This window comes from Prenolepis imparis, unplaced genomic scaffold (assembly GCF_030444845.1).
Source record: "Prenolepis imparis isolate NDT839.2.m4 unplaced genomic scaffold, iyPreImpa1.0 SCAF_14, whole genome shotgun sequence".
NCBI classification, from domain to species: domain Eukaryota; kingdom Metazoa; phylum Arthropoda; class Insecta; order Hymenoptera; family Formicidae; genus Prenolepis; species Prenolepis imparis.
In genome coordinates, this window is record NW_028141172.1 from 7,951,716 (window position 1) to 7,965,355 (window position 13,640).

At 26.2% G+C, this 13,640-nt stretch overlaps 1 protein-coding gene across 2 annotated transcripts in view; it reads left to right on the top strand.

Moving 5' to 3' along the window:
* Positions 1-5,635: 5,635 nt before the first annotated feature.
* Positions 5,636-13,640, top strand: part of Sas (stranded at second) — a 33,486-nt gene continuing 25,481 nt past the window's right edge. The window contains exons 1-2 of one of the 2 annotated variants that reach the window (XM_083054822.1): positions 5,636-5,871; positions 5,940-6,117. In XM_083054822.1, the coding sequence (XP_082910948.1) occupies positions 6,009-6,117 (109 nt within the window). In that variant the 5' untranslated portion in view covers positions 5,636-5,871; positions 5,940-6,008. Of the gene's footprint in view, positions 6,118-13,640 lie in introns of both variants that reach the window. The other variant, XM_083054823.1, reaches the window with a different exon arrangement.

Genomic DNA, 13,640 nt, shown 5'->3' on the forward strand with positions numbered 1-13,640 from the left:
TGTTCTTCCATTTTTTTGCAGGTGAGTGTATATGTATGTACATATACAGGGTATCCCATTTTATTTTCGGGTTGAAATTTCTCGAAAACCAAAACTTTTATCGAAAAATGTTTTATACAAAAGTTGTAGGATTTTGAGGGGGACATCTTGTTGTAAACATAGTCTTATTCCAGGTAAAGATATTTTCAAGATTTAGAGCTCATCATTACTTTTTTAAACGGAACCACTATAATTTTCTTACATAAATCGATTCCTCGTAATATTTGGCGTAAAAAATTGTTGATTTGAATAGTTGAAAAATGAATGGTTTACGAAATATTTTATGCTTTATCCTGATACGTCTTTCTACAGAAAATATGAAATATTTCGTAATTTACTCATATTTTAATAATCTTACCATAATAAGTTTTGCGTAGAATAATGAAATAAATCAATTGATGTAAGAAAATATAGTCTTATAATTAAAAAAAAATTGTAATTTGCAATGTGCAACTGCATATTTAAAAAAAAAATAACTATATGTTCTTTGTTGCACAAATTGATTTATCTCATTATTCTATGCAGAAAATTATTAACTCCTGTGAACTTGGCGCACCATATTTTAAAATCTTGAATTTTTTTTAGAGTTCTGGCATTATTTGGAATAGTTCTAGAGTTCTCTGTGAGTATTTTAAATAGTTCCGATGATTTAATACAAAAAAATCGAATTTGAAAATATGGTGCGCCAAGTTCACGCAGCGCACCGTATCATGAAAATATATTATTTCTTCAGAGTTCTAGTTAGTTTTACAATAGTTCTAGAGTTCTATATCAATTACATCAATAGTTCTAACAATTAAACGCAAAAAATCAATTTTTGAAAACCAAGTAAAAAAATTGCAATTTTTAAAAGTTCTGGTCGATCTGATAAGAGTTCTGCGTAGCGTTCCTCGAGTTCTACAAAAAATCCTTATAACATTTTCCCGTAAAATAATTATTTTTCTAATTAAAGCAATTTTTAACATTTAAAATTCAATTTTTGTTTAAAAAAAATTTTTTACGAGTTCTAGCCGATCTAATAACAGTTCTGCGTAGCGTTCCTCGAGTTCTACATAAACTTCTTATGACTTTTACGCGTGAGATAATTATTTTTCTAATTAAAGCAATTTTTAACATTTAAAAATCAATTTATGTTAAAAAGAATTTTTTTACGAGTTCTAGCCGATCTAATAACAGTTCTGCGTAGCGTTCTTCGAGTTCTACAAAAACTTCTTATGACTTTTACGCGTGAGATAATTATTTTTCTAATTAAAGCAATTTTTAACATTTAAAAATCAATTTATGTTAAAAAGAATTTTTTTTACAAGTTCTAGCCATTCTAATAACAATTCTGCGTAGCGTTCCCCGAGTTCTACAAAAAATCCTTATAACATTTTCCCGTAAAATAATTATTTTTCTAATTAAAGCAATTTTTAACATTTAAAATTCAATTTTTGTTTAAAAAAATTTTTTTACGAGTTCTAGCCGATCTAATAACAGTTCTGCGTAGCGTTCCTCGAGTTCTACAAAAACTTCTTATGACTTTTACGCGTGAGATAATTATTTTTCTAATTAAAGCAATTTTTAACATTTAAAATTCAATTTATTTAAAAAAACATTTTTTTACAAGTTTTAGCCGCTCTATTAAGATTTCTGCGTAGCGCTCCTTAAGTTCAGAAAATCCTTATATGTTTTTCCTGTAAAATTATTATTTTTCTAGTTATCGAGGTGTCTATTGTAATTTTGTTATTAATGTTAAGTTTTTTATTATTATTATTATCATTATTATTTTTATCTTTTTTCAATAAAGCTATATTAGTATAAAAAATATATTTTTATTATAAATTTTTATTTTTTATTTGTTTTTATTATCTGATGCGACAATTCCGTTTAGAGTTCCAAATAACATCCTGTCCCCACATTTAGCGATACCAGAACCACGACGCGGATGTAGTGGGGATTGGTTCCATTTTTGTTTTTTTTTTGTTTTTTATATTTAAAATTTTTTTTTTTTTATATTAAAAAAATTTTTTTTTGTTTTTCATATTTTTATTTTTTTTGTTATTAAGGTTTTTAATTTTTAAAATTTTTTAATTTTTTCATCAACTATTTTTTAATAATTTTTATTAATTTTTGTAAAATTTTTTCTATTGATTAATATATTTTTCTAAATAAAATTAAAATCCATATCATAATGAAAAAAATTACATTAAAATCAGAGCGATTAAATTATAATTGGGAATTAAAATTAAGAATTTTTTTTATCATTATATTATTGCACATATATTTTAATTCTATTGTCTAATGTAAATAAGAACGTGCGGAATTATTTCAAAAGTGGATTGAAGTTGTGTTCATTTATGTACTAAATCATCGTATTCATACCACTTCAAACCTATGTATACAATTCCTGTATAGTGACCATTTGTTGCAGTATGTTTAATATATCTAATGACTCCAATCAGGTTATAAAATGCTTTAATTAGAAAAATAATTATCTCACGCGTAAAAGTCATAAGAAGTTTTTGTAGAACTCGAAGAACGCTACGCAGAACTGTTATTAGATCGGCTAGAACTCGTAAAAAAATTCTTTTTAACATAAATTGATTTTTAAATGTTAAAAATTGCTTTAATTAGAAAAATAATTATCTCACGCGTAAAAGTCATAAGAAGTTTTTGTAGAACTCGAGGAATGCTATGCAGAACTGTTATTAGATCGGCTAGAACTCGTAAAAAATTTTTTTTAAACAAAAATTGAATTTTAAATGTTAAAAATTGCTTTAATTAGAAAAATAATTATTTTACGGGAAAATGTTATAAGGATTTTTTGTAGAACTCGAGGAACGCTACGCAGAACTGTTATTAGATTGGCTAGAACTCGTAAAAAAAAATGTTATAATAAAAGTTGATTTTTCATTACTAAAAATGGCTTTAACTTGAAAAATAATTATTTTACGGGAAAAAGTCATAAGAATTTTTTGTACAACTCGAGGAACGCTACGCAGAACTCTTATCAGATCGACCAGAACTTTTAAAAATTGCAATTTTTTTACTTGGTTTTCAAAAATTGATTTTTTGCGTTTAATTGTTAGAACTATTGATGTAATTGATATAGAACTCTAGAACTATTGTAAAACTAACTAGAACTCTGAAGAAATAATATATTTTCATGATACGGTGCGCTGCGTGAACTTGGTGCACCATATTTTCAAATTCGATTTTTTTGTATTAAATCATCGGAACTATTTAAAATACTCACAGAGAACTCTAGAACTATTCCAAATAATGCCAGAACTCTAAAAAAAATTCAAGATTTTAAAATATGGTGCGCCAAGTTCACAGGAGTAAATTATTAAAGTAAAATTATGAAAAAATGAATATATTACAAGATATTTCATATTTTATGTCAAAATATGTCAAGATGAAGCATAAAATATCTCATAAACTATTCATTTTTCGACTATTCAACTCTAACAACTTTTTACGCTAAATATGTATTACAAGGAATCGATTTATATAAGAAAATTATAGTGGTTCCGTTTAAAAAAATAATATGACCTTGAAATCTCGAAAATGCCTCCACCTGAAATAAGAATCTTTACAACAAGATATTTCAATCGAAATCCTACAACTTTTATATAAAACATTTTTCGATAAAAACCTTGGTTTTCAAGAAATTTTAACCTGAAAGTTAAAATAGGACACCTTGTATATGTGTGTATATCTATATAAAATTAACAATTGCATGATATAATTGTTAAAAAATTACTCTTTTAAGAAAAAGATATAAAGGAGGCATCAAGTTTAATTTATGTATACAAATATCATTTTTGTAGAAAAATCAAGTTTAAACAATAAAATATTCATTAAGAAGTAACATTCCTTTATACAATTTACAATTTTTTTGGATAAACGAGTGAAGCTTTTTTATTATTTTTTTTTAAATTTTAAACACGGGACACATTACTAGTTTACAGTTGCACACTAGTTTACAAAAGAATATTTTTTTCATTGTTTGGAACCAGACAAGGTGTTTCTTATAGATTTTTGGATGCTGAAAACAATGCTGCAAGCCAATTTTCATTTGCACATCAGATTTCCGAAAGAATTGAGATTTAATATGCAAAAAATGGCTTTTTTTGCAATATTTGAAATTTTTGTGTGAAAAAGGTTAACGTTATCTGAAATGTCTGATCAGATGTCATAAATGTATTGTTCCCTATAAAATGCATTCTTTTTATTTCGATATCTTACTTTTTAGTCATGTTAGAAAGGATTTAAGTACAGAGTTTTGCTGAGATTCCACCTATGATAATATGAAGTAATATAATTATACTCATAATTTGTAGTTTAGGAATATCGATCCACATACATAGTGTAACTTATCATGATAGATTCCACTAAATGTATAATGTAATATTTATATATAGAGTGTCTCATTTTAAATGTCCATTTTGAATTTTCTGAAAACAAATACATTTTCGAAAAAATGTTCCAGACAAAAATTGTATCTAAAGGTGGACAATAATGGTAAAATCAATTTTGGAAAAATTTTTTTTTTAAAAAACATTTTTTCCTTAGAAGCATCTCCATATAAGAAGTAGTTCCCAGCTTTAATCTTTCATAACATGGCTAAAAAGTAAGATTGAAATAAAAAAATACATTTTATAGAGAATGAACAATATATTCATAATATCTGATCAGACTTTCCAGATAATGTTAATCTTTTTTTTTACAAAAAATCTTAAATATCGCAAAAGAGCCATTTTTTACATATTAAACTTTAATTATTTTGGATTATCTAACGTGCTAGTGGTTTGTGGCATCGTTTTCAGCACCCAAAAATCCATAAAAAACACTTTGTTTAACTTAAAATAATTTTTGGCTGTAAACTAGTGTTATTTTTAGTAATAATAATTGCTATAACTAAAACATTTATCATGTAGTTTAATATAAGCACTGATATAGCCTGTAGCAAGGTTAGCATAGCAATATACCTATCGCGGTAGAGAAGAACGAAGAGGCGCGCAAAGAGGTAGGTCAATGTGAGACTCGTCTCGGTGGAGGTGAATCCCGTTCACCACTGCACTTTAACTCCAACATGTCTCGGCACGGATCATAAACGAGAGAGACGAGAGAGACGAGAGAGACGAGAGAGACGAGAGAGACGAGAGAGACGAGAGAGACGAGAGAGACGAGAGAGACGAGAGAGACGAGAGAGACGAGAGAGACGAGAGAGACGAGAGAGACGAGAGAGACGAGAGAGACGAGAGAGACGAGAGAGACGAGAGAGACGAGAGAGACGAGAGAGACGAGAGAGACGAGAGAGACGAGAGAGACGAGAGAGACGAGAGAGACGAGAGAGACGAGAGAGACGAGAGAGACGAGAGAGACGAGAGAGACGAGAGAGACGAGAGAGACGAGAGAGACGAGAGAGACGAGAGAGACGAGAGAGACGAGAGAGACGAGAGAGACGAGAGAGACGAGAGAGACGAGAGAGACGAGAGAGACAGAGAGAGAGAGAGAGAGAGAGAGAGAGAGAGAGAGAGAGAGAGAGAGAGAGAGAGAGAGAGAGAGAGAGAGAGAGCCGCCAGTTGATCAGTTGCCGTGTATGCACGCTTTCAGCGTCCACGACACAGTGTGTTTCGTGAACTGCGAGAGCTCTCCACAATCCTTTCGAGAGAGAGACCTGCCGTCCTCTCCATCTCCTCCCCCCTCAACATATATACACATACATAAAGAATGAACCATTCTCTCTCTTTTTCTCCTTGCTATCCAGGTCTTTGAAACCCGTTCCAAGTCAGTCACGGGCTGTCCGTTGTTGGTTCCCGCGTTGTTGGTTTATCGAGAACAGTTAGTAGTTTGGTGAAAAGGTGTGTATTTGGATTTCTTTTCTTGGATAACTTGGTTTCTGACTTTAGGAAACAGTAGGTGCACGTAAACGCGCGTGTTTGTGTATACAGTGTGTGTGTACAGAAGAATGCAGTAGAATGTATATCCAGGAAAAATGCTTTCTGCTTCTAAGGCTCTGCCTCTTAGGCGGGGTCACCTTTTCCTTGACGACTGCCAATACTGAAATGCGAATTGCCGCAACACCTGGTAAGTTCTTCTTCAAAGCCTATCTTGTAATATGTATACTTATAATATATATATGCGTATAAGTATATCAACAAAATAACCCATAATAATAAATGACAGAATTTGTTATTATATATACAAAGTGTTAAAAAATTAGACCGATAAATTTTGAAGGGAAAAAGAAGACTTCAAATAAACATTTTTTGTTAATAATTTTCTCTATAATGTTTAGTTTTAATATTACATGATATGAGTTTGTGACTTTTCAGTTTGTCACTTTTGTATTAAAGTTATTGGAGGAATTTTTGAGCATTTATTGTAAAAAGAGTGAATTACTTTCATGTATTTGTTCCGTGTTTTGTTCAAGATTAAAATACAATTTAATTTTTCCACTTACATGTTTTGTTTATTATTTAAGTCACGAACTCCTTCTATTTCATACCATATAGTACAAAATTATAAAAACGTTAAGTCTTCTATTTCCCTTCAAAATTTGTCGATCTAATTTTTTAACATCCTGTATATATAATAAGAAATTCTGTACAGTATAAAGAAAATATAAAAAAAATCATATTCTATAAAAGATTGTCTAAAAATAATGCTTATTATTTAGATATACCAAGGGAATAATCGTTAATAATGAGCAAAAAAATTATAAAGATTGTTAATATATATAATAATATCATTAAAATGTCATTAAAATGTCATTATTTTGTGAAAATAGAATATCTTAAAAAATGTCTTCTTTGATTATAATTATTAGTCACAAAAACTTAAAAAATTAGAAAAATATTTTTAAAATGTCTAAAAAGATTAAGAAGTTTCTTATAAAGACGGTATTTTAATTATTGTTTTTTAAATATTTGCGTCACATGGTTTTAAAGAAATAATTAATGATAATGTAGGAAGAAAATTCCGTCAATGTAAAAAAAAATTATTTTAAGTTAGTTAAAAGTTTTGTTTGTTGTTTCTTATAAATTATTTAAAAATTATCAATTAATATTAATAATTTTTTAAAATAAAATCACATTTTTAAGTAAAAAAGAAAGAGAGAAAGAGAAGAAGAGAGATGTTGTAATTGATGTCAAAGAGTTCAATGATTTAGGACGTGATAAATAATCTTTAGCAAGACAAACTATAGTGTTTAATGATTTAATCCTTGACTAGAATTGAATGTCTTTGATTATGATTTAAATTATTGAGCTGTTTGGACGCTGCAAGCGAAAACGATGCTGCAAACAATTTTCACCAGCACGTCAGATTTCCGAAATAATTGAGGTTTAATATGCAAAAAATGGCTTTTTTGCGATATTTGAGATTTTTTTGTGGAAAAGGTTAACATTATCTGACAATTCTCATCAGATGTTATTAATGTATTGTTCACTCCCTATAAAATGTATTTTTTTATTTTGATATTTTACTTTATTTATGTTAGGAAGGATTTAAATACAGAGTTTTGCTGAGATAACAAATATTCTGCCTACGATGATGAAATCATATAATTATACTCATAATTTGTAGTTTAAGGCTATCGATACACATACACAGTATAACTTAATTGTGATAGATTTCACTAAATGTATATTTATATATAAGGTGTCTCATTTTAATTGCCCATCTTTAATTTTTCGAAATAAATGCATTTTTTTCGAAAAAATGTTTCGGATAAAAGTTGTATGATCTAAAGGGAGACATATAATGATAAAATCAATTTTGGGAAAAATAATTTTGTTCCGAAAAACCTTTTTCTCTGGAGCATCTCCATATGAGAAGTAATTCCCAATTTTAATCCTTCATAACATGGCTAAAAAGTAAAATATTGAAATGAAAAAAATGTATTTTATAGGGGATAAAAAACAAAACATTCATGATATTTGATCAGATGTTCCAGATAACGTTAACCTTTTTTTACAAAAACATCTTAAATATCACAAAAAAAACTATTTTTTACACATTAAACCTCAGGTATTTTGGATATTTGACGTGCTAGTGAAACGTGGTTTGCTGTATCGTTTTCAGCACCCAAAAATTTATATGAAACATTTTATCTGATTTAAAATAATTTTTGACTGTAAACTAGTGTAATTTTCATTCTTATTCTAATCGCACATGCCTAGAATAAAAATGTTGCCTTTCACTCGCTTTCTTACTCTAACATGCTCGCATAACAAATGTGAGTAGCAGAACAGAACAGAAAGAGATTACATTATAAGAATTTAGAAGAATTGATTCACAAAATCACAATGTGAAACTTTATTATATAGATATTTGACTATATTTAGAATGTAAACTGTACTTTTCTATTTTATAAGTTGTAATATTTGTCTGTTTTGACTAATATTACACTTTCTTTTGGAAACTAGTCTTTATTGTACATTGAGCGTTGATTCGTATGCTTTAAAATTCTGAGAAATTATTATTATTAATTACAGGATATTTTTAAAAATTTTTTAAAAATTCAATAATGGCATAAAATTAAAAAAAAGGTGTAGATGTGATTTATGATGAATCTAAAAGAAATTGCAACATAATAAAATTAATGTTTTTACGCAAACACGTTTTCATTGTTTTTTTTTGTTGCTGAACTCTTTAAGTATAAAATTAAAATTGTGTGTGTATCTAAAAAAATTTTTTTTAACAATTATTTACAAAATTATTAAAAAAAACTTTTTAAGTAAAAGTTTCTCTACCAAATATTTATAAAACACTCACATGATTTGATGAAAGATTTATTGAACTTCACACCGATATGAAATTTATAAATTAATTTGTGATACGATTAATAATATATGTTGCTTTCTGATTATATTTTTTCTTGCCGTGAAAGTGCTTATAATATTATAATAATCTATAATGAGAAATCTTTCTGCTACAAGAAGATATATTGATATAAGTATTATTGCTTATAAAAACACAAGAAAGATAAAACATTATGTATAATCAATATTAAAATTAGTCCATAGTAAATACTACATTTTATTAAATTAATTTATTTGTTTAATTATTTGATCAACAAATTTCTTTATATAATTTCCATATTTTCTTGTTTTAAAACATTGAATTATAATATCTTTTTCTGTTTGAGTATAATTAATAATATAAGCATAAGTTAAATAATTAAATGTTAACCATTAATTTATTAAAATTTGTTATTTTGTTTTAAATTAGAAAGAATTATTGATTAAAAAGGCATATATTTTGAATAAACAATTTATGTTAAATTTAATAGACATAATTAATTATATACTATGTAAAATTAAAAAAAAAATATATTACTTCTACAAATAATAGCATACAATTTATATAATATTAACTAAATTGAATTATATAAAGTATTATACAAAATTAGAATTAATATAATTAATAATCATTAATATAATCATATGAAAAGAAGTTTTAAAATAAAAAATGTATAATTAATTTATATATATATAATATATATATATATATATATTATATATATATTATATATATATTCGTTGTTTTAACATTACTTTTTCAATGTTTTCTAAAATTGAGCGTCAAAATTAATCGATTAATTTTCTAAAGGTCAGTGTCAAAGATAATTTATTAATTTGCAATATTGAGAATGGATTATATTATGATTATTAGTATGATTATTACTATGATTATTAGTAATATGAGGTATATGGTATATATTTTGCGTAATCAGATATACAGGGTGTCCTATTTTAAATGACCCAGGTAAATATCTCAAAAAATATGAAAGATACAGAAAAATGTTTCACACAAAAGTTTTTTGACTTCAAGGAGGACATAAGATGGTGTCATGGGTTTAACCTTGGATAGTCATCGTAGATCACTTTCAATTTCTTAAATGGAAATCACTATACTTTTCAATGCATATTCTTGTAGCTTATCTCGAGTGCTTTTTAAAACACTATATAATAAAGTATTTTTTCATTAAGTACTTTTTGAGTTATGAGACTTAAAGTTTACAGTATTTTGACATAAAATATAAAATATCTTGTGAATCATTCAATTTTGGGTAATCTTAACTTAATACTTTTATGCACAGAATAATGAAGACCAATCAATTGGTGTAAAGATAATACATGGTTGATTAAAAAAGAAAAGTATGTAATTTGCAACATATTTTTGAAAATATTTAATGAAAAAATTCTTTATTATAGTGTTTTGAAAAGCTCTCGAGATAAGCTACAAAAATATGCATTGAAAAATAGTGAGTTCTATTTAAGAAATTGAAAGTGATCTTCATGTGACTACAAACGATTCTCTAAGGTCAAATCAATGACATCATCTTATGTCCTTCTTGAAGTCAAAAAACTTTTGTATAAAACATTTTTCCATATCCTTTTTATATTTTTTGAGATATTTATCGGGGCAATTTAAAATGGGACACTCTGTATACATCGAATTATTGCGATTGTACCTGTTTATGAAAATTTTGAGATGTTTCGAATATTATTAAAAATCAAGAAATTCTTGAAAGTCTTAAATATGGTTAGAAGTCTTGAAAGTTTTGAAAGTCTTGAATGTGTTAAAGATTTCTTTAATATAAACATACATATAAGACGGACTATAAGAGAAAAGCACTGTTTAGAGTTACATGATAAGTAATATTAGGAAAAAAATATAAAATAAAAAATAAACGCAATTGAACATGACAAAGCTTAAAATGAGCATTTAAATGAATTAAACTGTAGAAAAAAAATTGGAAAATTTACTCGTTAATACGCATAAGCAATTCAATGTTTTTCAAACCTGTTATATGATCTATGATGCAATTCCTCTCTCATAAAATGAAAAAAGTTAGATCTAACGGATCTACATAGAATATTATTCAGCAGTTAAAATGGCTCCATTTAAAAAGTAATCGATTAGAAATATATTTTTTTTATTACATTAAAGTAAACATAGTATTTTTTTAGAAAAAATGATTACATGAACAATAAGAAAATATTTTTGTTTTATATTTTAAACGCATTGATATTACGATGACGGAAATTGATGCACCTATTGCAAAGATATTTTATGTATGCATTTTTCTGCGTGATTTATTTAATTACTTACAATTAGTCTATGACATCGTTGTTTCAATCATCGTCTTTGAAAGATATCTAGGATTATTTATCTTGATTTTTCATCTAATATGATCTGTTGTCCGCAAGCAAAAAGAATAATTTTTAATATACTTGATTTTTTTGTTAATTTCAATTAATTTTTCATGAATTAATTTTATTAATTATTTAATTTATTTTTTAACTAACATTAATTTAGATATATTTTCTTATTCCCTTTTTGTAAAAAACCGTTATCTTGACTAAAGAGATTCTATTTTAAATAACAATAATCAGCAATGAAAATACTAAGTAATAAGTTGCAAATAAGTTGCAATAAAATAAAAATTTGTTTTTTGTTTCTTATTTTTTTTTGGAATAAATAATATGATAAAATAAATTTAGTACAAATATAAATTCTAGTATTTTTATTGCTTATTGTTGTTTTCCTTTTTCAGTTTATTTTCATGATCACCATTGTATATAATATATATATATATATATATATATATATATAATTCTTTAACAATCTCTTTAAAATTAATTAATTAAGTCTTATAAATTATGCTACTACCTGAAAATAATTAGTAAATAATAATATTTTAAAAAAAGACAAAAATATGCAGCTATTTGAAGTATACGAGTCTCCTTCCGGATCGCGGTCAGGTCCAATAATTTGTATCTGTCTGTGTGTCTGGGGTTTACCTCTCCTGCCATTCCTTTCTTTTCACGTCATCCATGTAACTACCGTTATTCAATGTATCTTGATTCCGTTGTGCTTTGTGACTCAATTAATAGAGAATATATTAGCATAATCTTCCATTTCATCAATATTGCTCTTGGAAAAAACAAAAATCGATGACAAATCAAAAAAAGATAAAGCTAAACTAAAATTATTTATAAAATAGAAAATTAATTTATATAAATATATTAAGGAAAAAGTTAAAATATTTTTGAAATGTCTAGAATGATTATTACTTATATTTTGATATAATATTTAATTCAAATAATTAAAGGGTTAAAAGAATTAACTTGAAGACAAATATAAAATTAATATTAATTACACAATTTCACAAAAAATTATTTTTTAAATAGAATAGCAATTTATTATATTGTAATTTTGTAAATAATACTACATTTGAATAAAAAATTTAACAATGTTAACTTTTAAAAATCAAGAAATGCTTCGTAAAAATATTCACTAAGGAAAACATAAATTCCAATTCTTGAATAAAAATACGAATTTATCATTTATATTAAGTTTCTTTTAATTCATATCTTAAAAAATATTAATTAATATAATAAAATAAAGCGTATTATTTAGATTTTGACGAGAAAAATATTTTGTACATGAAATATTAATCGTATTTTCTAAACAAATTTATTATGTCTAAGTATTGTTTTTTTTTCTTTAGAAAATATGATTAATATATGTTATGAACAAAATGTTTTTTTCATTGAAATATAGATGTTTCATGTTATTACATAAATTCGTATATGGTTTAAAATATGGATTAAGAAAGATCAGGTAGTAAGCGCACATCACTTTGACGTCAAATGACGTCATTCGACGTCAGTGAGTTTGCTACTAAAGTATAATATTAATAAAAATGGATATTTTTTTATTCATGAATCACATAGAGAGATTCTTAGGAATCAGATTTCAGGAATTCTTGTTCAGGAATTGGTACGTCCTTTCTATGTAATATTGAAAAAAACTATTGTCTTCCGCATGAGAAGCATTAGAGTGAGATGTGGAGATATCTCTTTCCTTTGTTTCGTTTACCTTTTGCACCACATGATATGATAAGAACTAGGGAACGACTGGGAAACAAACTCTCTAATAAGGATCTAACAAATAGTGTTTTCAATTGTATACTTAAACTTAACCTTTTCCAGTATACTTAAACTTAACCTTTTATCGATACATATGTGTATGTTTAGTTTTAGTGTATGAAACCCATTCATAAATAAAAGTTAATCTTAACGCATAATACATATGAGTATATTACATTAGTTTACATAAAATTTTTTTTTGTTATTTTAAACCAGACAAAGTATTTCTTGTAGATTTTTGGATGCTGAAAATGATGCCGCAAGTCAATTTTCACCAGCACGTCAGGTTTCCGAAATAATTGAGGTTTAATATGCAAAAAATAGCTTTTTTGCGATATTTGAGATTTTTTTGTGAAAAAGGTTAACGTTATCTGAAAATTCTGATCAGATATTATGAATGTATTGTTCGTCCCCTATAAAGTGAATTTTTTTTATTTTGATATCTTTTACTTTTTAGTCATGTTAGAAAGTTTGTTGAGATAACAAATATCCCGCCTATGATGATGAAGTCATATAATTATACTCATAATTTGTAGTTTATGGCTATCAATACACATACACGCAGTGTAACTTATTGTAGATTCCACTAAATGTATATTTATATATAGGGTGTCTCATTCTAATTGTCCACCTTAAATTTTTTGAAACAAATGCATTTTCGAAAAA